This window comes from Gymnoscopelus braueri (genome assembly GCF_963280865.1).
Source record: "Gymnoscopelus braueri genome assembly, chromosome: 12".
Lineage (NCBI taxonomy): Eukaryota > Metazoa > Chordata > Actinopteri > Myctophiformes > Myctophidae > Gymnoscopelus > Gymnoscopelus braueri.
This window is the reverse complement of record NC_137614.1, coordinates 25,216,494-25,243,808: the sequence shown is the minus strand read 5'-3', so window position 1 is coordinate 25,243,808 and position 27,315 is coordinate 25,216,494. Positions and strand designations below refer to the sequence as shown.

The 27,315-nt window shown below is 45.3% G+C and overlaps 1 protein-coding gene across 1 annotated transcript in view; it reads right to left on the bottom strand.

Moving 5' to 3' along the window:
• itga5 (integrin, alpha 5 (fibronectin receptor, alpha polypeptide)) overlaps window positions 1-27,315 on the bottom strand; it is a 42,616-nt gene that overhangs the window by 10,434 nt on the left and 4,867 nt on the right. The window contains exons 2-21 of the mRNA XM_080444159.1: window positions 19,306-19,436; window positions 14,023-14,123; window positions 13,349-13,472; window positions 12,657-12,718; window positions 12,517-12,562; window positions 12,263-12,388; window positions 12,131-12,175; window positions 11,711-11,754; window positions 11,349-11,405; window positions 10,598-10,650; window positions 10,202-10,410; window positions 9,789-9,980; window positions 9,642-9,687; window positions 9,402-9,515; window positions 7,536-7,591; window positions 6,965-7,122; window positions 6,435-6,572; window positions 3,949-4,016; window positions 2,279-2,429; window positions 1,541-1,633 (exon numbers count right to left, since the gene is read on the bottom strand). Coding sequence (XP_080300285.1) covers window positions 1,541-1,633; window positions 2,279-2,429; window positions 3,949-4,016; window positions 6,435-6,572; window positions 6,965-7,122; window positions 7,536-7,591; window positions 9,402-9,515; window positions 9,642-9,687; window positions 9,789-9,980; window positions 10,202-10,410; window positions 10,598-10,650; window positions 11,349-11,405; window positions 11,711-11,754; window positions 12,131-12,175; window positions 12,263-12,388; window positions 12,517-12,562; window positions 12,657-12,718; window positions 13,349-13,472; window positions 14,023-14,123; window positions 19,306-19,436 — 2,014 coding nt within the window. The remainder of the gene's footprint in view (window positions 1-1,540; window positions 1,634-2,278; window positions 2,430-3,948; window positions 4,017-6,434; window positions 6,573-6,964; window positions 7,123-7,535; window positions 7,592-9,401; window positions 9,516-9,641; window positions 9,688-9,788; window positions 9,981-10,201; window positions 10,411-10,597; window positions 10,651-11,348; window positions 11,406-11,710; window positions 11,755-12,130; window positions 12,176-12,262; window positions 12,389-12,516; window positions 12,563-12,656; window positions 12,719-13,348; window positions 13,473-14,022; window positions 14,124-19,305; window positions 19,437-27,315) is intronic.

Below are 27,315 nucleotides of genomic sequence, written 5' to 3'. Positions count from 1 at the left end.
TCTCTGTAACTACTTCACAGCATATACCCTGGAGGCCCAGATTTCTCAGACAGCCCTGCGTGCCTTCGCTCTCGCTCTCTTCATTCTCCTCTCCACCCTGCTCATCCCCTCCCCTGTATATTCTCTGATGCTCTGGGGTCAGCCAGTCTGTGAACCCGGTGGCTGCCTGGCTGGCAGGCAGCTGTGGTACACCTGTGCAGGTCCACATGAAGGCTGAGAGTTCCTGCACACTCTGCTGCCCTTTCGTCAAGTCTAATTCCATAGCCTTTTGTTTTCCCAACCCGGACCACAAGCTTGTTCAGCACTGTAATTGTAATCAGGAGGCCTGAGTGGAGCCAGTTTTACAGCTTAATTTGACTTTATGTGCCTGCACATGAAAGAAAGGGAGAGAGAGGCAGACGTTTTGACTTGAAGTACGGGAAAAGGAAAAATAAATAATGTATATTTAAATTGGGGCTGGGCAACATATAGATATTATTTCAATATCGTGATATGAGACTAGATATCGTCTGGGACTTTGGATATCATAATATAATAATATTGTGCTATGGCATGTGTTGTCTTTTCCTGTTTTTAAAAGCTGCATTACATGAAAGTGATTACATACCTGATTGATCTAGGTTTTCTATTATTTGCCTTTACCCACTTATTTATGACTTAAGCATTACTGTTGACTATTTATTAAAAAATCTCATTCTGTAAATATATTGTGAAAGCACCAATAACCATCCCCACAAATATCATCACAATTTCTCTAAAAAGGCAATTGATCAACAATATCGTGATATTTGAGTTTGTCAATATTGCCCAGCCCTAATTTAAATTTAAATACAGCCCATAAAACTTTTGGCTGAGCCATGCCTCACTGAGTCATTGGTATAATCATTAAGTCTCTGTGCAGCTACCTACACACTTATGAGTTACAGATGATTCACATCACACCTACAGACTGTCTAGCCAAAACTACAACCCCACACCTTCTGGGAATATGAATTAGAATCGACGCCCTCTCTCACAGACAGAGACATATATGTCTAACGCTTCATATTAAACCATCCAATCGACAGTCTTCCTCTTCAGACCCATTAAATGGTGCCAGCCCGTGACAGGACCATTAGAGAGGGGAACTCTCCCCAGCAGGGAGCCAGGGTAGTGATGGAGAGACACTTCCTGCAAGCCGTTCAGGCCACTTCCTGTCACTACTCTGCCTCACATGTGAAATGGATGACCTTTTTGTGCTGGCTGTATCCAACCCCCTGGATGACACACAATCCTTTCCTGTGCAGAGGAAGTGGTAATGGTGTGTAGTCAGGCACACTGACCGCTTGACCATTATGCACCTCTCAGAGGTAGTGTTATATAAACCCTGTTTACTAGGCCTTGGACTCCCCAGGGTCTTCAAGCAAGGACAACTCACCACCAGGAAATACCCTTGGTTGGTTAGTTAGTAGCAGGTGAGAGAAATGGCTATTCATTCATCGGGTCAAAGGAAAACATCTGTTCAAGCATCAGATGGTACAAGGAGTTGTAGTATTCTTACACTGGTGCCAGACTTCATCGGGTTGCCCAGATCACAGCTGAGGTAGCGGGTCTGGTTCTCTGTCTCATAGCTGCAGGTCAGCTGGGCCAGGCTCTAGAAGACAAGATGAGATTTATTACAGGAGGCTCAGGTACAGTACAACCAATCTGGGCCTCAAGGTTTTATATAGTCATACTGTGTTAGAAACTGTAATCATACCACAAGAGACTTAGAAACTGTAATCATATCACCGTGTTTTTTCGATTACGTTTTTCATTTATTTTATTTAATTTTTTTAATGTATTTAATTTCTTTCATTTTCCAAAAAGAATATAAAAAATAAATGAAAAAAGTAATCGAAAAAACACGGCCCCCTCATGTATTAGGAGGGCAGGGTGAGTCACCAGAACCAAGGACGGGTGTTTTTGATGAATCTAACGGGTTAAAAATGAAGTTTGAAGTTATAATGGGTTTGTATAGGAAGGGGGCGTGTCTGATAAAATGAATATCAAATATCTAAATAATGAATCAAGCAACTTAAAAACGGTCTGTGGGGTTCACAAAAGCCTGAGTAGACGATAAAATGAGCAAAAGTTTTTTTGAAAGTGAAATATCCCTTTAAACAGGCTCCAGACTGACCTTTAATGGCAGCTACTGGCTACTGTATACAATTCTGTTAAAGTAAGTCGGTAAAGTACTGTATGTATACAATCATTTCAAAATGTGAGGAAATGGGTTTGACTTTGCAGTTCCACTCACCTCATTGTTACGTGCTATTCCACTGTAGTCTGCTTCAGGGGGCAGCACCACATACAGCTCTGCCTCATAAGCCCCTCCCTCACCCTCATTCCTGGCGTTGAAAGTCAAGGTCAGCGAGTTGTCATCGCCTAGGTAGACTTCCTTCCTGTCCCTGAGGATCCAACCAAACAAAAATTGATTAGTAATAGGGTCAACAGTCAGGTTACAAGGTGTCAGGCCTCTTTAGATAAAAAGAAAAAAAAAGGTGGAAAAAGGTGGAACAGGATATAACACACTAGTATAAAAAGAAATAAAGTAACGATGTGATTATTTACAAAACCCAACAACAGATTGTGTAATATATTGTTACATTATTAAAAACCAAATGAATCTTTGTGATTTTCTGTTCCGCATCCGACGAGTATAACTCAGGCTTTAGGTTTAGAAATGGGACATGACCCAAAAGACAGCTAGATTAATCTCAGGAAGCCCACTCCTCTCCCCCTCAAATGAAAACGTTTCCAATGTAGCAATAAAGTCCTACATGCAAACAGAGCACAGACAAGCACTGTAAAACACCTCCCCCTCCCACTTTCTCTCACTGACTTACCGCCCCTTCCCCAATCTCCCTCCCCGTACCCCTCCACAGCTTGGAACAATGAGAAATTCCATATGAGGGCCACACAGACGCTTCTAATTACAGCTCGATCTCATAAAGCAACACAGGAAAAGCAGCAAAGAGCATATTCTTAAAGCTAATATTCTACTAGCCATTCTACGAATTCAACCTACACCCATTCAAACAGGCATCAACAACTTTTATAAACAAGACAATACTAACATACGAAAACAAACCTAAAACATTCCCTGGGGTGATCTTGGTCTAACAGGTTATGTTCCTTGGCAGAAGAATAGCAAAAATAACATAGCAGAGAATGATGGATATATTTCACTGAAATTCAAAAAATACACCCAAAACCCCCAAGGCTGGATACATTAAGAAACTGGCAACTAGAAAGCAGGCTATGGTTTTATTACACTATTGACACCTTCTGTAGTTTTCATTAAAAAAAACTAGGCATTAACAGTCTCAGCAGGTTTCTGCTTATGAGATGAATTAGCAATACATTGAAAAGAGGCGGAGGGCCGATAAATATAGAAATGTGAAATCAAAATGACAGGGCAGAGCGGGGAGTATCAGGGAGGTTGTTATTTTTGAGAAAAATGCTAACAGATTGCTTAAAGCAAAGTGTGGCAGGGTGCTCAAAACATGGCTTCATAGGCAGAAGAGGCTGGGACTCTGGCACGCTACTCCCATATACTTTCATCTTTCCTGTCTTTTCCCCTTAACATGTATGTATATATGTATGTGTATGTGTATGTATATATATATATATATATATATAAATAAAAGAGTTGCCATTTACATAGGAAGGAGAGGTGAAAGGTTCAGAGTGTGTGTGTGTGTGTGTGTGTGTGTGTGTGTGTGTGTGTGTGTGTGTGTGTGTGTGTGTGTATGTATATATATATATATACACACACAGTATATATGTGCGCCATTTACATAGGAAAGAGAGGTGAAAAGTTCAGTGTCTGTAGTTTACTGCGTATTATCCAAAGCGATCTAGTATTATTTCCTGAGATCAGAACACTCTGGGATCATAGAAATATGAGGAAATGAATGGACTCACCCGTGAACTTCCAGCTTCAAGTCAGGAACACAGATGTTGTCTTCGCCGCAGTCCAGCAGTATCTGAGTCTGAAAGATGCACATTGGCACAAATAAAACATTTTAATAACAGGGACTACAGGACTGTCCAAACAATGACACAGATCTGATCTGATCAGATTCTACAAATAGTCAACATTTGTACACACGTGAATTGAATCGGGCCCAAGGTAAACAAGGCATTTTTGAAAGCAGACAAATGGTGTACTGCAGCAGGATGGGACATGCGGTACAATGACTAATACTACATTCCATCTCCTCTCCCCTGTTCCATTTTAACAAGGTGTCATCACCGCACATCAGACATGCACACCTTCAGGGTTAACAACGCTCTTATTGCTCAGAGGTACAATGATTGACTCAGTGAGCTGATGACAGACAAGACGTACTGCCTTGACCCACATTTACCTACACACTCCCAGACACACACGCGTGCTTTCCAAGTGCGTCGTAAAAGAGGACAGAGAGGAGAATGTTGAAAGGGGGGGGGGGGGTTGTATCTCTGTCGTATGGCCCAGAGATACAGCCTGAGGCTGTCATAGACCTGGCCACAAAGCCACCAGCCCAGCTCGCCGACGTCCACATCAGTTGTGCCGTGCGGCAAGCCACACGTACCACCACACGCTACACCACCCAGCCGACCACAGCGGCAGAGTGAACTTATGTAGAGGGAGGAGCCTGAAGCCATGAGGGGCACACACTGAGACATAGAATATCTGTAACAGAGAATGGGGGTGGGAGTGAGGAGGGGGTGGAGGTGACCGCTGAACGTGTGGCAGGGCCGCGGCAGGGAAAGCCCTGCGGAGCGGTTAAATTGCTTACCGGTGCGATTGTGACACGGTGCGACGATGACGACGGCGATAATAAATAGAAATGGAGGAGGAGATTAGAGAGAGCCAAGCACCTCCTCTGTTATTACAACATCCACGGGCTCTAATTATGGACACCATGGTAACCGCCATGCTAACTCGACTCCATAAACCTTGCTGGTCCACAGGCAGGACCGCTGCTGGGCGAGTGGGAAACAAGAGTAGTTGGGCCGTCGCTCTGGTTAAACGTCAACAAACAACTAGATAAATAGGGACAAGGAGCATTCATTGAGGGCAAGCAGCACATGCTAGCATATGAAAAACGAATGACGTCACATCAGGAGTCAATTAATCAAAGTCATACACACATTGCAACATGTTCTCATTTGAAGAACAATGGGGTCATTGTGCAATAATGTCAGCCCTTTTACCAGTTATCGATGGTGAACACAAGTGTGAGCATTCTTGTTTTTTGTATAAAATGTATGCCTTGGCTGGCTCATTGGCCGTGCAAGGAATTATACTCCTGAGATTCTCAGCGTGGCATTTTATGGAGCTGTCAGAATATTTCTGCTCTCTTGCAGCGACATGTGGAGTGCATTATAATGAGAGGGCAAAAACTGTGCTGAGTTGCATCAATGATCTCTCATTGCCACTCAACACCGGAGGGTGTGAGAACTTTTGCTCCAAGGCCCACCACACATTCTCAGTGATATGAAGGAATCAAAAAGGCTTCCTGGGTCTGATCAAGGCTACCCTTCTCTGTTTACACACTGTTACATTTGCACCGCCCAAAGCGAGTTTCATCAAATATGTTGGCAGCTTTGCACTGCACCCACTCCTCTGTATACTCAAATATACAACTGGTGGGGGGGGGGGGGTTCCCCCTTCACTGATGTTCAGAAAAAAACTACAATGATTTTTCCAGGTTTCAACTTGGACTTGATTTTTAGCTCAGGGTCTCAAGGCCTTGGATCAGCAATACACCACATATGATCCACGGACAGCTTTGATATTTCTGAGGGGACACCAATGACAGGGTTCAGGCCTGGTCCTACAGGAAAACGACAGAAATATAGGAGAGAAGCATGGGAGGGGGAGAGGGGCAAACTAACCTCATTGCCTTTCCCAAAGTACTCCGATCCAGCGGTTATTGTTGAACTCGCATATGGTGCACGCTGCGCCGCAGCTGAAAGGAGGCCCACACGTTGAGCCAGCCCCCTCTCACTGCCAGAGGAAAACTGGCGAAATGCCAACAAATCTCAACCAGATGGGCAAATGGCCTGCCTGTGCCCCACCCAAAAATATCTACTAACCCTCCTCGTCTGGGCGACTCTGGAACGAGCCTCCTGCGAACTGTTACGCAGCCGAACCCGGTCGAGAGCAATTCCTAGCGGGGCAGTCAAAGAATGCTCTCCACTCGACACATGCCTCACATTTTCGTGCCGAAAACTGCTTTCCAGACACTCTGGACCCCATCCCAGCGGAGCCGTCCATGATTGGGCGATGGTTGGCCAGCGATGATTATCATTAGCATCAGCACAGGGTGAATAGAGTGTAACTCACAGTCTCAGCACCTCTTGCACATTAACCATATTCATACAGCGGCCTTTTTTCTCTCATATCATACTCAAAGTACCTTCTGCTCATAGAGGCTGGTGGTCTGGTAGTTGAGGATGGGCCGCAGGCCATGGGAGTCCGCCGCAGCTTTTGGATCCAGGCTGAAGTTCAATGCAACATAAATGGCAGAGAGCTTGTCCCTGAACTCCTTCTCATCCTGTAGTTAACCACGGACACACAAACACAGAGTTTATTAAAGCTGCACTATATAACCTTCCTTTTCTACCCCGGATTTGAACCCAGGTCTCCTGCGCAAGTGCTGATTTTTTTACCACTGAGCTAATGCCTGCCTGCTTACTGAGGAGAGAAATTGATATTTTGACCTTCAGATGAAAAAAATTGTCAAACCAGAAACAGGATTGTGTCAAAGGTCATATCCAACCTAGACACAGTATCTAAATGTCTCAATAGAAGTGCAGGGAGACCAAATACAACCACCCCAATTGTATAAGTTACATTGTATTAACATACTCTACCATACAGATTGGACAAAATAACATTTATTCACTAAAGAATGAGGGAAGCTATTATGAAAGACTAAAGACGCACCCGTAGGTAGATCTTGAGATCCTGACATGATCGCTCGCCATGGTACAGCCTCACACTCTCCTGGAACGTTGCCTGCTGGGTGTCCAAGAACAGAGCTCTCTTCACTGCACCCTTCTGTTTAGGCTTGTGACTATCCAGCTGCACCTCCACCTGGAAGTCTGGAACACAGTACACACACAAATGAGCATTCATGGCATGATAAATGTGCTCCAATTCCCATAATGACAGGGTTTTTTTAAAGACCTCCGCAACTACTCTGAAGCACACAGACAATGCAATCAATGTAGCTGAAACATAATGGCAGGCATATAAAAGCAGGAGTAATTAAAGTAAATGACTATAGGATTGATAGGGAAAAGGAGCCTGGTCATTAAAAGGTGAATCAGAGCAGATATCAGGAGCACTGCACTCCATCCCTCACAACGCAGTCCAAAAGCTACGTCACCTATCCAGGAGGGCCTCTGCTTACACGTTGCTACGGGTTTATAAATTGCCGTTTTGTGACCATGTGACAAGTTATCCTGTATGTAATACAGAGCAGATGTGAAAAAAACAAAGAAAAATGTCTCACCAAGGTAGTCTGGTAGGAACTTTCCCTCTGCGGACAGGCAGAAACTCAGGTTGACACTGTTGTTGGACAGAAGATACGAGGACACAATGAAAGAAGCGGTTGCAGACCATGCGACATGTTAGCTTGAAAAGCAGCATAAGATGAGCATAAATTATGCTTTACTCTGACTTTCTCCCTCTCAAACCCACATTCATACTCGCACACAGCCCCTCCTCACACCATGAATGATGTCAGTGCAGGCTCGTTTACATGCCTGGCATAACAAGACATGCGGCGTAATGGGAAAACGGTGACCAATTTTGAAAATGTAACGTCGGAATGTGGCAGCGACATACTGGCATCTGCCAGCTCTCCGGCTGGCCAAGCTGATAAATTGGTGTATCTCCCACTTAAACCCAGCCCACTCCATTCTAAACAAAGGAATGTTTAAGAAGGGTGAAATTGGGCGACGTCTCGCGTTTCAGCGAAGGCCGGTCGGCCTGTAGCTCTCTCTCCCATGACATCAGCCATACAACACGCTGTCCAAGAGACAGCAACCCCACCCCCACACCACCCCAAAACAAATCCCTTCACTGGGGAACCCACACTCGAAGAACCAGCCGAAAAGAGAGAGGAAATCGAGGACAGAAAGAGAGGGGGGGGGGGATTCTTGTGAAGGAAAATGGGGAAAAGAGGAAGTGAAAAACGAGACAAAGAAAGACAAAGGGCAAATGGAGGACTTCTTTGGAAGGAGTAGCAATAAGTTCGTGTGCATGTGAGGAGTCGTATTATCTAGTGTTGCATAGTAAAATCGGGAGTGTTAATTTAAGTTGAATAAACACAGTTTGCAGTGTGTGTCTATGTGCTCCTGTGTCCGTTTAGGTATGAGAGTGCATGTACACACACACACACACACACACACACACACACACACACACACACACACACACACACACACACACACACACACACACACACACACACACACACACACACACACACACACACACACACACACACACACACACACACACAGGTCTGCGTGGCTTGATGTTTCCCAGCTGTGTTCCACCAACCAAACAATATCTCATTCAAAGCAACTGCAGAACCTTCTGGCTCCTCCCTCCTTCCTTCCTTCATCCCTCCCTCCATCCCTCCTTTCAACCCCCCCCCTCTCCCCATCACCAGGCAACATAGCGTAATCAAGACACATGTGTGTATACAAGAGTTTCCTTTATGGACTGGGGACCTGGATAGAGGGGGGGGGGGGGGAGCAGACACACAAGCGTGGTGTCAACCATGTAGAGCGGGCCGAGCCTGTTTCCTTTCCCTGTTCAGTGTTGCTGCAAAATGAACACTGTGCACATTTCCAGCAGGGCAAAAGAAAATAATGCTGACAATGCCGTTATTCAGCGCGTTATTTCATCGCTCCTTTCCCGCTGTGAAAATAGGTCGGCAGATAAGACTTGACGGCCTGCAAAAGAATGAACAAGTAACGTGTCTGTTGATCTTAGGATCGAGCGGTTTATGCGTGCGAGATACAGGGAACCCCATGCTGTTCTGCTGTTGGTGGGTCCCAGAACATATGAAGTCCAAGAGAATGCACACACAGGTGCTGGATAAAGAATAGCAATAGAGAAGAGGGAATATCCACACACTGTTCTGAATGCACCCAAAGTGATGGTCTTCATCAGGTACTTGCACCAGAACATATCCTGTCGAGCTATAGCGAAGCTCAATTTATACTTTGTTGCGTGTCAGATATTGCAGATCTACAAGCTCACAACACACTACTTTCAGCACATGACACAATCATACGACAAAGCATAAAGCAGACTTGAGAGCCTCCGCTACTAAAGTGTAGGAAACAAACCCCTGGACACTCACCAGGAAACTGGAATGCTGGCATTGTCGTTGTTGACCACGCAGTTCTTCTCCTCAGGATTGATCATGGTAGGGTAAACCGTCAGGAAGGCGCTGGTGTTTACTATTGGACGGGATCTGTGGGAAACAGAACAGAACATAAAGTCATCAAATCATCACCTACAATTGTACTGCAGCAGAGCAAAAGAATATTCATTTCATGAATATAATAATTGTGAATATAAAAATGTCAGGAGAACATACCTATAGAGAACCGCCTTGTCCACACCAAAAGCACCAACAATTAGATCTGAGGAAATGAGGCAAAGAGCAGAAATTAGCTATTGAAGAATTTAGATATTGAAGGATAAAAGAAGACAGAAAATAGCCATTTTCTAAAGACCTGCTCACCTGGGTACCCATTCATGTCCAGGTCCTTGGTGCCTCTGAGAGCAAATCCAAAGCTGGCAGGAATGACCCCTGAAGCCCATTGGCCAGCAATCACCTGAGACGGCGTGTCCCTGAGTCCCTCCGAGTACCCATTATAGATGAAGACCAACCCCTGCTGGTTCTCGCCTCCAAATGGACAGCTGATGGCTACATCTACAGAGGGACAGTTAAGCCTGATTTATACTTCACGTCACATGAGTGTCCCGCGTAGTAGAGTATCATGCTTTAGAATATCCTCCATGAATAATTTTTTTTTAAATTTAGTGATAGCCTTTAGTGACTGCAGTTGTACAGTATGAAAGATGTCGGTAGAAAAAAAAAGTTAAATGTATTGTCCCATTCCATAGCACTGCTACAACTATCTCTATTCTTACCATTGAAGCCATCCTGGTTCAGGTCTCCCAGTGGTGCGATGGTGCTACCAAACCTCCCATATGCCTCAGTGCCTGTCAGGTGAGGTAGGCTGGGCTCCAGGTTCAGGGGGCCACGTTGCAGGTAGACATAGACCCGGCCCATCTCTTCCAGACGCCCACCGGAGCCCCTCAACATGAACATGGGAGCCCCCACCAGAAGGTCAGCCAGCCTGAAGACATGGGTAGGGGTGGGGGTAACACAAATAAATGTTTGAGACCCTAAATGCTTCACAATGTGTTAAATGTTCCTGGTGCCATCCGAGAGGAACCAGGAGAGACTGATACCACAGAGAAAAAGTGAGAGAGATAGAGTTCCAGTGGAGAGAGCGAGAGAGAAAGGAAAAGCCTCCTACTCACCCATCGCTGTTAATGTCAGTCGTCGCCACAGCGTAGCCAAAATATGATCCCATCTGTGAAAATACCCGCGTCACTCACATTTCCATGACTGTCATCATTGTAATTCATATCAACTAAAAGCATCAAATACATCAAAGTTTCATCTATTCTTTGTTTATACATAACAGTCACGCTACCGTAAAACTCCAGCTCGCCTATGATTCTGATCCATTGCTTGTATTGAAAGGAAAATCTTGTGCACTGCATGCCCCTCAGTTTAAGGCTTTTAAAATGGGTCGGGTGAACAATTCAGTTCTGGAGCATGGGGGCTTAATTTGATGCTGGCCTGTTACAGCTCTGTTCATTCCATCGTTACAATTAGCGGACATAAACTTGAGTCTGCAGAACAGAGGATGCAGAAGCAGCCTGAATTCCCAGACTTAGCAGGAAAGCACATAGTAGACATGCATAATTTTATTTATTCAGCTGAGCCAATCTGCATTGTTAAAACCAGCACCCTCACGCTCACTCCACTCCCAAAACCATTTATACAAATTGCCTTTGTACTTTTCTTCAATAATTGTGCTTTACAGTATACCACAAAGGGTCTTGAACATTAGTGAACATAATATGGTAAAGGGAATTACAGTATTTCTGCTTGCGCTAATTCAACAAATTATGAGTGCTCATGAGAAACCAACTTATGGTAACACACAGGTACTGGGCCTTGGAAACACTTTGGATAGTAGTAGATAGGACCTGTTTGACTCACCTGCTCACCAGTGTAATTAACCATGGACTTCAGATCAGTGCCGTTCAGAATAGACACCTGGGAGACAACAGACGCATACGGTGAAAACCTCTGTAATATAATTGGACTTCAGCATAGTCCACATTCACACGGTGGCCATTTTGCTCTTACATCATACTTGGGGTGTATGACGTAAGAGCAAAATGGCAGCTGAGTGAATATGGTCAATGGCCTTGACCAAAACAAAAACTATTCTCCTTTCAACAAATATTACAGAGGACTGTTTTTATTCTTTCCATTTCATGCTGCATTTGTCCCCTAAGACCAAGTCCTAACTTCTCAATCTCCTCACAGAGTTATGAGCAATGATGTGGCTTTCTTACCAAACCGTAAAGCATGACTCCCTTTGGGACCCCGGCCACAAAATCTGAGAGGTGCACAGAGAGAAATGGAGCAGAGATTTAGTAGGGGAAATATCGCACAGGTCAAAACAGTCTGGAACTCGGAGAATTCCAGAAATCACGTTTCTAGCTCAGCGGTAAAGGAAAATATTCCAGGTGAGTTCAGTTCAAGTTCATTTCAGGTGTAATATAAATATACATAACATTAGTCTTTATGTGTGTGTGCGTGTGTGTGCGTGTGTGCGTGTGTGCGCGTGTGTGTGTGTGTGTGTGTGTGTGTGTGTGTGTGTGTGTGTGTGTGTGTGTGTACACATGAGTGTATTTGTATTTGCTTTCACCTGTGCACATATTAAAGTCTGCAGTGCAGATGTATGGCCTGCATGGCCTGCATGTTGGCCTTACCTTCATTCTGATCTCCGCTGAACTCCCCGACAGCAACAGAGTACCCTGCAGCAAAGAACAGGTAATAGGTTTAGCTTGCTGAAGTGTTACAGTATATTATAGCATTGTCTGAGGTCAGCAAACTGTTCATACCTCGGTAGCTATCATCATATTTGACTGGAGCCTGTGTGGTCTCGGTCTGCCCTGCCACAGACTGCAATAGGTAACCTGGGTAGTACGCTTTTATAATCTCCTCCTTGGCTGCAGAGATTATTTGACCTTCAGAAAAAAACAAGAGAGATATCATTGAGAATGTACCTAGAAAGACAAAAAATATTTTCAAGTGATTATGATCACCATGATTTCTGACAGAATTCCAGAGGCGTTGATTTTTATGTTGTGCATACCTTGCCAAAAGTAGCTGCCAGGTCCTCCCAAGACCACCTTGCCATCCTATAAGATTGAAAGGTATTATTGATGGCCATGAAGAGGAGAAAATATAATTTTAAGAAACCGCTTCAAGTCTTCAGAAGACAAACTGTTGTACCTTAGTGAAGTCAGCGCTGAATCCTCCCTGACAATAGCCTTGTCCCGCCCCCCCGAATAACTCTATAACACAGAGAGGAAAGAGTTCATAAATCATTAGTGATTCATGAAAGAACTGTTGTTCAATGCCCACAACATGATAGACTGCCCATAATCCCTAACTGTTGTTCAATGCCCACAACATGATAGACTGCCCATAATCCCTGACAGGCTGACTTTATAGAGAACAATAACTTATTTCAATGCTCATGCATGAGTAAATGTTTCGAGTGATAACAGCACCTCCTAAAATTCATTTCTACCATTGATGCAGATAAGTCACCTATGTTCCAATAAATATGCAGGTGCCAGCTCAGCATTGTTGCCGATGATGTCAACCTCTGTCTAATGTCAAAGCAGGTAATGCCTCGGTCTATATAAAGTGACATAATTGATTACCGATAACTGGGAGGGCTGAAGTATGTTTCTATAGGCTGTCTACGAGATGTTTCTGGAAACTGTTAGCCGCTGTTACTCGATACTATATCATCCCCTTAGTATTGCCCCATGGGCGCAGCATTTGAACTCACGCCAAACTTCGAGTGGAATGGACAGCTGTCATGTTAAATGCCACATCAGACCCTTGAGGCAAGAGAGCATGATAAAATAAAATAAAAAGCCAGACAGACAACTTTGAAGAGTTGCAGTAGTTACCTGTGCGGCAGGGAGCGTACTCCACAAACTTTGTGAAGTTCTGGACCGAGAGGTAGCAGGTTCCCGTGGCATCCGAATGGGGGGTGTCCTGTTTGGTTCGCCAGGAGTAGAGAGGGGCACAAGCCTGGAAAGGGGGAGGGGGATTAGGTGGGAAGGAACCAGCGGGAATGGGAGTAGGAGGTATGAGGTGGACAGGGGAGAGAATAGGTAGATTATGTTTTTCCAGTTGTAACAACACCCCGCTGAACTCAGGAGGAGATCCAGGCTGAGGTCGATGGTACATCTGGAGCAGGGCAACCACCTAACTCAACCCAGGTTACAACATGTACCATACAATGAGACCAAGCTACAGGAGGTTCAACTTTGATGTCACAGGGGCCACAGAACTGCACTTCTCAGTTAGTGAAGCGAGAGTGGAAGTGAAAACTGGTGAATCACAACAACACTATGGACAGTGACCTTTGAACGAAGCACATTCACATCCCTCCATGACATCACAACATGTTCTGCTATAAAAGTTTCTCATGGCCACATGATGTGGGTGGGTTTCACAGAGGAAAACAAATCATAACAGGGGAAGGGCACCAGTGCAATGGAGCAAACCTGAAAGGCAAGTCTCTTTATGCCCCCCACCACCACCCCCAGAACCCCAGTCTCTCAGAGGGTCACCTTACCAGAATGGTGTCGCCGTGGGAACGCACAGTGGCGCCGAACCATTGGTGAGACTTGAATTCCGCTTGATAGTCTGTGTCATTGAGCGAGACATTACGGTCCCCTGGGAGGAAGGCAAGAGAAAAACAACACTGAATGACAGTTTTTTGACAAAACATGTATGTCTTCAACTAGGACCCCGACCAATCATCCCGCCCCCCTCCCCCGTCAGTCTCCCAGGCTCTTGGAAACATCTGCCCTGTTTGGCAGAAAACAGGCCTCCAGACTCCAGTTACATTATTTTTCATGTAATAACGATCGGGGTGAGAATTTGAAGGGAACAGAATTGGCTTCTCAGCCACTGTTCAGATGTCAACATGAGGCCGTTCCCTTAGTGTGGCCTGATGTCTGGATTTCTGGACTGGACTAGCCTGGCTTAGCCTTGTTGACCTTTGGCTGTTTGGCCACCTGGCCAATAACTACGATCTCCCACTTGAGCTTTGCGACAGCAGCAGGTGACACGGCAGATGGCCAAATGAGTCCGATCTACAAACAGCTTTATTGGGAGACAGATGCAACTTCTGCGTTGCCATGGCGAGGACAAGGTTCAAACAAACCCATCCGGCAAGGCAATGTCCGATACCTCAAGGGCTTGTCGGTCAGAACCCAAGTAGCATATTCAGGGGGAAGTGCAGATGTGTTTTGAAGTGTAACCAAGCAAGTTTCAATAACTACTCCACCCTTATCATTTAAAATCCTCCCAGACTCATTTCCTGCTGTATATTTCGTCTGTGAAAAAATTGAAAAACCACAGGCAAGTTGCAACAGAGCAGCAACAAGCTGTCTCTGTGTGAGAGATCTTGACCTATGTGGATGTGAGGAAAGCAGGCTGTGTGTCAGCTCCTTCTATATCCCGACTCTTGCCTCTCCTACCCCTTTCCTCTCCACTTCTCAGCCAACTAGGCAGCCTGGAGCTGGGGCTGAGGGCCTGCTCCGTGTCTTGGTGGAAAGAAACAGAAAAGGGGGCTGGCGTCCAATGAAAACACACACTCTCTGGCCTGCCTTCCTCATAGCAACCCCACAGTCATCTTTGTTTAAGCACATGCTTCCCTCTCTCAATCTCTCTCGCTCTACACTCGCCTCTCTTTCTAAATTACATTTCTACACCTTTCTATGTGCTATCATTCTCTCTTTTCTGGCATCTCTCTCTCTCTCTCCTAACCGTAGGTAAGCCGTGGGATTATGTCTCCTTAATAATAATAACCTAACAGTAGTTCTGCTCCATGTCCATCACCAGGCTTTTCCATGCAACATTACTCATCGTGGGGCAAAGCGGCGGCTGACCTCCCTCACCCCACCCCCCCCCCCCCCCACCCCATTACATGTCTGCGACAGGCCATGTGTGAAGGGACATGCTTTAGCTGTACCGGCACTAACGTGACCTGCACATCAAACGGCATCTTTAGGAGCTTGTTGCTTTAACTAATCTACAATAACTGTACAGAACCTTGTTCCTACACCATACCTTCCTTCATATTTTCATAACTCAGGCCCATTGTTTGGATAAGGGAACACAGTGCTACTCTGGGGGTTTGGACACGTTTGAGAGGGCCATGCGTAGGTTTGAGGTGATGTCACAAGCTAACAGCATCCAGGATTGGAACAGATCTGTCTCACATCTTAAAACTTCTGTCTATTGACATCTTGAGGAGAACCGGTCACGGCGAAAGAAGGGAAGCATAACAGTTTCCTGTTATGCTTCGTATTCCATATAATTGATTGACAATCAACAGCGGCAGCTAAGACGCTAGATAAGCATGCCTAGCTGTGGCTGGAGGGTAAGGGGTCAAATCCCACATCCAGTGGGAAAATCTGGAGAAGGAATGTGAATGAGAAATGCTGTCCATTGCTGATAACGTTTTTAAGTTTTTTCTTTTTTTCTTTTTGATAGCGACAGTGAGAGATTGCCAGGAAAGGCTTACAGACAGCAGGGGAACGACACAGAGCAAACAGTCCGGGCAGCCGGGAGTAAAACAAGGGAGACACTGAAGAAGGATTTTGCTCCCATGTGGTTTGCACCTTAACCGTTCGTCTACTGGGTCGCCCCTTACTTACTTTGTCGCAGAACAGATAGCGAATATGGCCGATCTAGATCTGCCGTTTTTGAAAAAATAAAATAACTTACTGATTTTTTTTTTGACATGCCCAAAATAGAGATGCCAGGTTGAATCTGAAAGGGGTTAAAGTGAGAGAGGCATAATATAACTTCCGATGTGTCTAATTGAAGCTGCTCAGCAGCCCAGAGAAGACATTGTACTGAGGAGGTACCAGGTATGAAATGTTACATCACTGACGCACACACACACACACACACAGCTCCCACCGCAGCCCATCAATTCATCAGTGTTCATTCAATAGGGCCAACAAGAACAGGTGACTGAAGTGGATCCGACAGGGGTCCGATTCAGATGGGGAGATAAAGAAAGAAACCCAGGGACGTTGTCACAATAACGTGTCATTTCAGGTCCTCCTGGGAAGATGGCTAGAGCAGCGTGCTGATGTGACATGGTGCCTGGACACATCTCTCCTGGGACACCAGAGTGGTGTGGGGGGCCTGCAGTGGGGTCTGTATACCCCCCCTCTACCCTTTGAACTGTGTGTGAGAGGATAGCCATTAGTGCAGTTAGAGCCTCTCGGTGTGTGTGTGTGTGTGTGTGTGTGTGTGTGTGTGTGTGTGTGTGTGTGTGTGTGTGTGTGTGTGTCAATAGCTTAGAAGACAAATGGCCAAATTCACTCATCACATCAGCTGCCCCTGTGGGAGTGCTGAGGTTGAGGGGGGGTTATGAGAGGGCAACAGAATAGAGAACCAGAGCTCTGGTTTCTCCCTCCATTCTGGATCCCTTCCTTCCTTCCCTCCCTCCCTCCCTCGCCCTGTATGACCCTCTCTCTTGCACCCTCCCCTCTCCCCTCCCTCCCCTTCTCCTTTTTTTGCTCAGATCCAGACAAGCCCTTATCTCAGTGGAAGAGGAAGTTGGTAGGAGGGTTCTCGGACCACTTTGACCCAATTAGTTAGGCTAATTAAGAGGGCCCATGGCCTCTGGGTCAGACCTCACCCACACTCTAGAGAGCAGGGGACACACTGGAGCTGGATAGCTGGGTACCAATACTGAAGTACAAGAGGAAAGTCACTGTACTTTCTAAGTGCCTGTAACGCACAAAACCCACCAGGCGACGTGCAAGCATAAGCGCACGGACGCTGCTTTTCTTCCACTCCATGTTGATGAATGCAGCCGTTCTCACTGGCCACATACAGACGCTCCGCTCACACACGTGAAGATTGTTTTCCCGCTCTGGGCAGGGAAAAAAGCTTGCCCTCGCGCATTCTAATAGAAATACATTGGGTGACCACAGTCGCGAGAACAGTCACGCACAAACCTGCGTGCACAATAAAGTGCTTGTGCTGACACTTTCTTGGTGGGTTCGGCACGTAGGAGTCCATCTTTACACTCTCAGAGTTGAATTAAGAGTAAAGTTTGTAGTGCAAGAAAGATAAGCATCACTTAGCATAATGTTATAAGACGATAACATCTTATCATCTGTTCTTTATTTGACCAGAAAAAACAGGGAGATTGGAGATTTTTTATTTTTTAGATTATTTTGAAAAAGGAATTCTATAGCAGTGAATGTCCACAGGCATCCCATTTAATGTCTCTATGGCACAGATATGCTTCATTTATACTCTGTCATACAGCGGTGTCACACACTGACAATAGCAGATCTACAAGCTCAAAACATGTCACAATGCGACACACTGTGAGCTTATAGATCTACTATTTCTGGCACGTGACACCGTCGTACGATGAAGTCTAAAGGCTGTATAACAACAGAATGCATCGAGCGTCCTCCTATTGTACAGCGGTTCTGCTATGATCCAGATGGCTGAATCTGGCTCTCGCGCAGCACTTCTTTGCGCCTTCAAAGCCTCGATGCAAAAAGGCCTCGATGCAAAAAGAAAAAATGAAGGACACGCTGACAACTCAGGGGACTATCCTTCACCCTGAGACCCCGCTGGCGCGGGATGACATCACTCACAGTGGCCTCGTGCCAGCACCCAAGGATGTGCAGCACATTTTCTGTTGCAGGGGAATGGGGTAGAAAAATAAATGAGCGCGAGGCAACTGGTGGTGGAATACTGCACAAAGGGGCTGTTAAACGAGGCTTGTGAAAGACTCAGTGGAATATTTCTCCCCTATTGTGCATTATAGACTGTAAATCTTAAGTTGGCCCAAGGAGTGAGGCTTTGATTTCCCAGGAAAGACGCCAAGAGTCCCCTGCTAAGTAGAGAGCAGAGCACACACGCTGCCGTCCTACTACATGTGTTAGGAATAGTCTGGGTGTTTGTGTGTGTTCTGTGCATGATATAAAACCTCATTAAACTCTAAAAATACGACTTATACCTTATCCCAGCCTTCCATGCTACACCATTGCCTCATTCCATCAGTGGGGCCTATGACCTTTGACCAAAAAAACGGATCATTCAGGTAAAAGATTGCATCCCTTCTTTCCCGAACCAATTATCCAAGTCTGACTGCATAGAAGCCCTGTTGTTGGGACTCGTGGTGTCTGTTTCCGTTGTCCTACAACTGAGACATGAGTCTTTGTTTGACCTATTTGTTTATTGGTCGCTTATCTCTCTCTCTTGCCCTTTGGGGACAGGACAACACAAACATGACCTCGAGGCAGGAAGGAATACCGTTATAGACACTCCATTATCCTTTTCAACCCAAAGGACGCAAAAGGGAACAGGAATCACTTTTCCAGGAACTAGCCTGGCCAGCAACAGTCCAGTGGAGTGGAACAGTGACGTCTGATCCAGACTTACTGCTGACTACACCAGCACAAAGGAAATGGACTACTGGCTTAACAAGTGTTTGGAGAAGCAGCAAAGCTCGACCGGCTCAACAGTTCTTAAGACTCCATCCCTACTTCCCTGAAGCTCTCAAGTCACCAGCCGAGGCAATAAGAGAGGGTAGTGATGAATGTCATGTAACCGGGCGGGGGGGGGGGGGAGCACACTATTAATGTCCATATGCTAAATGTGTGGCTTAGCTGAGAGGATCAAAATATGTCTGTTGGATACTTAGCAATTCTAATCTCATATTTCAGCTGTCCTGTGCAGGAATATGCATGACATAAACGCATAATATTAGGCTAGACTGCTGCCTCACCTGCAGTGAAAAACACAAATGATCAAAATTTTAAAAAAAACATACAGATATGGTTGTGTGTCAATGATGAGGTTTTACCTTGAGGGTCGAACTCAATACTGTGGCAGTCTGACTGGTCAGGGCCCCACGGGCAGTAGAAGACAGACCCTCCCTCTGTGACTTTCATCTGGCTGGTGTTGGCCTTGGGCGCCCCGATCACCACGCTCGCACTGGGGGGGGGGGAAGAGAGAACCAGAATGTCACATGATCCAAACCGCAACATCCTCATAAATCTGAATGACTTTATCTATCCAACGATAAGGTTGGGTCAAAATTAGCTCTTGGTCTGGCATCAATTAAAGAATGCATTCCAGACCTCCCACTCGACAGTTTTGAACATTGTGCAGAACACAAGTTTTACTGCTTAAGGCGCTCTATGCCGACTAAGTGATGAAACCTGTTGAAAAGGTTTCCTTTATGGCATTACATAATCCACTGGATATGAGAGCAACTGCTGCTAGTGCCACTGGTGCAAGCATGAAACGTTGAGAAAGGAACCTACAGCACAGAGAGGCCGATGCAGACACCTGTGTGTAAGCATAGCACATACGCACTCACACTCACACGTGCGCACACCTACGCGCACGCACACGAACACGAACACACACACGCACACACCCCGTGGGGCAAATTCGATGGGAAAACAAGAAAGCAGACGGTCTAAGTGGAGCCACACTGTTGTTTCTACAGCTGTGTGTGTGTGTGTGTGTGTGTGTGTGTGTGTGTGTGTGTGTGTGTGGCTGTCTCCCGAAGGACACGCAATACTAAACATCAATCCTGCTGGAGCTCCTCCTGTAAAAAACGACCAACCGATTTGGCAGCCCGGAGAAGAGAACACGTGGGCGTACGGGTGACTGGCCAGGTCCAAGAACAGGTAGGAAGATAGACTTCAGAGACAGAGGAGACTGACAGCACATAGAGGGAGACGATGAATTGAGGGAGATGATGGATGAATGGATGAGTGAATGGAGACTGAGAAGGAGTGGCTGGGATGGGAGACAACGGAGACCTGGGCATGGTAAAGTTGGAAACGCTTTTTTTTCCAATAGTCAATCTGTCTGAAGTAGACGGTTCAGCCATTACCTCATTGCAGACTCACTTAAGTCTGATTTATGCTTTGTCGTACGATGGTGTACAAGTTAGGCATTATCCTCCTAAACATCACAGGAATGGGTACGGCCCATTATGCTGTGGAAGGAAGAGGAATGGGGGCACAGACTGTAGACGGGACGTTGGGGGGCATCCCAAACAGGAAGTGCACACCCTTTCCTGCCCCAGATCTTCCAGTAGTGCATGGACGTTTATACGTCAGCTAAAATTAGCATCTCGCCCCCAAGGATAACAGCTCGGTAGGGTCCATAAAGAAGCTCGGCCTGTCAGTGCACACCCCATAATGCTCCTTAGAGCCGTGTGGACCACTGGGCCCAAGTTTGAATCCGACTACTGTGCATGCATGTCTTTCCTCTCTCTGCCCTTGGTTTCCTGTCTCTCTACACTCTCCCATCTAGAGAATTCAGACGAATATATAAGAATAAATCATAAAAAGGCCACTTGAACACAAAGAAAAAGAAGCAGTCCTGAGGCCTACAAGGAGCAAGGGAGAGGCAGAAATACAATTCAACCAAATATATTTGGTAACAAAAAAAAAAAAAAGGGAAAAAAAGATCCCAATAAGATACATTACATTTTTTATCTGCACTGACAATCCTGAAGAAATGCATGTGGTTGTGAAAACACACTTCTGTAATAACAAAAAGGCATGAAACGGAGGTTATGAGCTGAAGTGTGAAAGAAACACTAAACTGTATTTTGGAAAGGACAAAAGTCAACAACATATCCCTCTGGCAAGAAGAGAGAAGTAAAGAGAGAGCACCCGCACTTTCCTGCCATGTGTGCAGATGGAGGGGATGTCCCAGAGGAGGACCACAGCTCTGCTCTGTAGAATAATGTAAATCCCAGTGAAGCCTGCTTGTCACGGATTCTCACGATGAGAACAGCTGGGGGATCTTTCTGCCTGTCTCTCTATGCCCTCTTTTCACATACAAAACCATAACAGACCGATAAAAAAACAATTAACATCTGAACTCCAGTGCAGTGAATGGACAGTACACACTGATAATAAACCACAATGTTGTGCTCGTCTGCTCTGGACAAGCTCCGTGGTCAACATGGCAGCACGACTGTGGCTGCTAACATTCAGGAGTTTTCTGAGGAAACAAAGATGGCCTGTTCCAAGATAAATTCCAAGAATAAACTGCAAGAGATAAACAATCCCATCTTGACCGGTGTGTCGTGAACATTTTGAAATGCTCCTTTTGAGCAATAACGTTGCGAAAGTTTCCACGCCAACTCAAACTCAAGAGGATAGTGAATCTGATGTTTATATGGGAAAGAAACAAATTGTGGTTATAAACCTTCACTCACACAAATACCACTAGGACAGTATATGCAGGTACTAAAAAAAGCCAAATACATTGGTAATGGAAGCCAATCACAATTATGTGCATATTGTTATGTCAGTTCTGACCAAGGAATCAATCATAAATCGCTATGGCAGCAATTGAAAGGGCATAAATGTTGGGGTGGGAGGGGGACTTTCTTTAATAAGCAAATTGGTAACTGAAGCGTGATTTCACTCCATATACACACAAGCACACACACAATGACACACACACACACACACACACACACACACACAATGACACACACACACACACACACAATGACATTGATAGCAATCTTAAAGCACTGTAAACAAGGAAGAATTAGTATTTAATGGGCCTTTATCTGGTGATGATCAGTCTGGTTCTAAATGGCAAATCTCCCCTCCACCTCCTGTGCCAACTATGCACTTAAAGATGTAGCTATTAAGGACTTAACTGAAGTCGACAGATTGCAGGATTGAGAATGGCTTCACGTAAAGAGGAGACTGACTGCCCCATGAATGGGTGTGCAAACAGGGAATGATAGGGGACCAGCTATTGTCAGCTGCTTCATTCAACAATGTACTTATGGACTTATCTGCAAGTAGCACTAATGAGGCTCTGAGGTAGAAGAAAATCTGCAGACGGTGGGAGTGAGAGGAGAAGAGTCAACACCATTGTGGCACTGATAGGGATCACAGTCAACGGGGAAGCCATGCCGGGCCGGCATTGTGCCGAAGAAAGAACGCCTGCCAAAAGTCAACTGCCCCTTTGCCTGATGTCCTGCTGTATAACACAGCGGATCACTCGCTCCTGATGCACCGTGAGGAAGGTCACCGAGATAGAAACGTGTGTTCATTTGCGCGTGTCCAAATATAATCAAATGTACGTCTAAGGGTCCATTTGGTTGCAGTACACTCAGTTACAGGATCTTACAGTGTGTGTGCTGTTTCTCTATTGTCATAAGGTAATGTGATACTAGAATGGTTAAATCCATATAATTTCACAAACACGGTATTTGCTTAGGCTAATGGTTTATCTTTCAAGATTACTCTGTTCTGTTGAGCAATTTATAAGCATTTGTTCAGAATGAGCAGGCATTAATTTTTTGGCACGATTGTTTTAAATGTTTTTATTGTTTTCATTGGCACATAACCATAATTGTTCTCTACTTATCAGATCATAACTATTAAGAGCAGTGGGCACTGGGTAGCCACACTGATCAAAAGGTCCAGCTCAAAAGGCCAGTGGTCAAGGGCACCGACTACTGTGTCCCCAACATGTATGATGTCTTTGTCAATGGTAGTGAGTACTATGTCCTCAACATGCCTGTCTTGGTCAATGGCAACATGCCTGTCTTGGTCAATGGCAGTGAGTTCTATGTAATGAAGTTCTATGGTGGATGAGGAAACAACTGGTGTGAGGACATGCCAACTTCACACAGAAAGGCCCCAGCGGGGTTTGAACGTGGGCTTCTATGGAGATATAGCCCCGGATATAACCGTAAATCCAAGAAAATACATGACCGCATTGCAGTTGTTGGGCAATGCAAGCGCCATCACAGAAAAAACACATTCCTCACTGGAATGACTTGGCCTCTGGTTTATAAAAACAAAAAAATAAAATAAAAAAAAGAATCTATATGCATTTTTGTGTTGCTGCAAACAAATTACAAAACAATTTAGTAGGAAAGAGCCTTGAGCAATCTACTGGTGAACAGATGGGTGGAACTGAAACATTAGTCTGCCATAGTCATTTCCACCACCCCAATCAGCTGCCATTCGCCAACCACTAACGATCTCAACACGCATCTCATGATTTACTGTTAATTAAAACTACTGTAATTGATTTGGGCTGCAAGAGAGGAACGCGTAAACACCAGCCTCACTCTAACCAAAGACTGGCTTGCTTCATTTGAAGCTTAAGCAATCAAATGACATTCTAAAAAAATATCTCACCACACCACAATTGCCCCACTGTAACCACTATTTTATGTGGGGTTGAGAAATTAGGGGTGATGCAGAATGTTGGAACTTGCTGAAGTGACACTATCCTTCATAACCACAGCTAATCAAGCCTATGATGAGGTTCCATAAAGAGGTTGTCAGAGGGCAAATTCCTCTTGCGCCCCCCTCCCCAGTGACCGAAACACCATTTTCCACCGATTTCACATTTAATTGTCTTCCTCCCAGCTGCAACGCTTATGTCACTTGAACACTATTATAATTGCTTTAAGCTAGGTAGGGAAAAACACATGCTGGTTTAACTGTACAGAAAAAACAAGAAATCACAATCACGTTAGCTTCCCGGCTGCAGATGCAGTCACCATCTGCAGTCATAAAGACGGCATTGGGGAGTCTATGGCACAGACACCCAGGGACAGGACCAGACCAGGGGGAAAAAGGGCAGGGGGCTTAATGGGCTCCAGGACAAACCTTAGCCACACCTGAATACATTCCACAACATCATGTAACATTAGATAAACAGTTCTAAGCTAACAAACGAATGATAACAAAAGTGAACATTCCAACTTCCATTCTGTTTCCTGAATACTAGAAAGGTGTGCTCCTCGGAGCGCATATCTTTGCCAGGCCAGGTTGCATACCCAGGGCTATGTGAGTCGTGGGGTGCAGCCATCAGAACATAAGGATGCTGAGGGGGAAATAGTGTTTGTATGACGGACAGTGGAACTGTTCACGTTTGTGGTGGTACGTATGGGCAGAAGTGAAATCGGTTTTGGAGGTGAGCTTTAGAGGCCGTTCAACATGCGATTCCAATTTGGGTATGATTGAATATATAGTTTTTTTTTTATATGCCCCACCCACAAATTTGTGGAGTCAGTTACAGGGAAACAGTATACATATTCTAAAGGCTGTTTGACAGTCATTGTCACATGACTCGTGATGCCCAACTTGGTGGCGATGTTTGGGGGGGTGACATTTCAGCAACAGTGACATTTGTAGCATTTGTGCCGCTCCCGATGGGTGTAAGTGCATTGTTTAGAGAGGCCCCTCAATGCGTGATAAAAATTTGGAGCAGATCGGATGTTGTGTTCATGATTTGTGGTATTTTTTGATAAACTGACCCCTCCCGCAACCCTTGGAAGCCAAATGTAACCAGAGTTTTGGACAAAATCTGTAGGAGTAGCAACAAAAAGTGTATTTTGAAGAAATCGCAAAATGACAGAAAATCGAGTTGGCTGAAATGGGTCTGGCCTGTACGGACAGTTGCATCATGATCCAAGGAATCCAGAGGGGACAAATCGTTATAGTACCACCTACGGTTCAAGAGTTATAGGCCAAAATATGACGTGGCCTGTTATAGCGCTACCATGAGGCCGATTTGACACATTTGTCATGAAGGTTCTTCCTTTGCCTACTGTGAGTGTGCATGCAGTTTCATGTCAACTGTGAGTGTGCATGCAGTTTTATGTCAATCGGTCCAGCTGTGTCCAACATTAGCTGCTCACAGACACACACACGTATATAGACACATGGACGGGGTAAAAACATAATCCCCGCCCCTGGCCGTTCCAGTCTGCCAGAGATAAATATACATACGTATTTGGTGGTCCCGTAGTAATTAGGGTGAGGAACAAAACAATACTGGGAGAAAATATCCTGTGGGCATCTCTCTCCCTGACCCTTTCCATTGTTAGCTACAAAATAAGCTAAATTGGCTGATGATATATAACCTAGTTAGCCGATACTAATTACAAGATAATAACCAGCCAACAGCTAACCGGATGTGTCCAAGGGCTTTGGCTCATCTCCTAGCCACATGAGAGGGCTTGGACGAAGCCGCCATTTATACAATGTTCCACAGAGTTTACACTGAGCTAACACCACACACTCACAGACTGGACAGGTTCCATATCAGCGAAGGAGGCCTAATTATTTCAGATGCAGTGTCCTGGGCTGAACCAGATGCAACTCTTGTCCTCCTGTCCCCTCACTCCAGTAATGGGGACAAAGGACTGGCGTGGCCCCAGCTATGAGTAAACAGCAAAGACTCTCTTTACCACCCACCAAGAGGAATCATAACATCAATCCTGGTGACGGACATCCTTCAGTCCAGTTCACCTGCTGTATGTCATATGATGTCATGTGACTTAAAATAGTGTCTACTGTAAGTTTACATTGTCACTTTGGAGGAACTGAACCCATGAGAAATGAGTCGTCCCAGCAGTAATTGATGACTTATTCTAGACCGCATGGAGCCATGAGGCTAGTCTAGCATCCTCTCAGAGTCAAGGCCAGACAGGAGCTGTTTGAGTCCTTACCGCTGCCTTATGGCTGGTTGACTACTCAGCGATCAAGTGAATACACTTGTACACACACACACACACACACACGCGCGCGCGCAGCGCGCGCTCGGTGCTGGTGTCCAGGGGCTCGGAGGATGATGAGAGTAGCAGTGCCTGCTGGGATAGCGTGTACTGGCTACAGAAACTACACTGTGCTGAGGCCACATATTTTACAATCAGCTGGTACAAGTCACAGAGCTGGAGAAAGGATTTGTATGCTGAACTAGTGCTCCAAAGCCATCCATGTCTGAACTAGGTCCAGACAAAAGCCCAGGTCCATGCGGTTAAAAGATGCACATCGTAGTAGAATTTATAGACAGTTCCACATATTTGGCTCATCATCAAAAGGTGATAAACAGTCTGGCCCGTTAAAGCACCAGATACAGATAGCAGCACAAAAGCATTTCCTCAACATTTTCAAAGGATAATAAAAGTTCTCTGGTAACATGTGGCCTGCAAATCGCAAGGTAGAAAAACAGTGACATAAGAGGCATTTCACATGTTTTCGTTTAGGCTATGCAATTTGTTCTACACCTGTGTTGGACCTACTAAACTAAACTGGTAGCTGTGTCAACGTGTTGACAAATGTTGCCATCACTGTTTCACTCTGTAAAGTTAAAATTAGAAACCGTTTTTTACTATGTGACATGTGTACAATGATGTATAGAAACAATACTTTTTCTTTTTTATCTCGATTTGAGTACCTCCTTACTACCAATTGTGTGAACGCCAGCTACTCTTTATGCAAAACCACCAACCATGTCATTTTGCTCCGAGAAGGGTTTCACAAGTGGTAAGTGGGTAATTCTAGATGCCTTGCAGCTTCAAAAATCAACACACGCTGAGGTTTCAGGCTGTGTATTTTCTGATACCATATTGCCGCCCACCCCCGCCCCTCAACTACACATACCCTTGTAATTCACAATGCCTGACTGACCCCAAAAACCTCACGATGGGGAGTTTAACTGCTGACTGCTTCAACACCTCTCCACAATGCCACCGCAGGGGGTCCGGGTGTTCACACCTCTGGATAGAGGGGCTGTTCTGGGAATGTAGGGTGAACAGGAGGGTGTCACAAACCCACCTCTCTCTCTAATCACTCCCAATCACTGCAGCTGTTAGAGCTCTTTGTCTATACACCAACAGCCCCCCCCCCCACACACACACACACACTCAAATATTCATTTTAGATTTTTTTATCCCATCGCCCCATTCTGAAATGTCAATGGAATATTGTTGGAATTTCATGAATAGCCAGTGACAGTGTGTCATTCTTTGTCTCATAAAGTCACTTTTTGGCCTACGGCCTTTACAACGCTA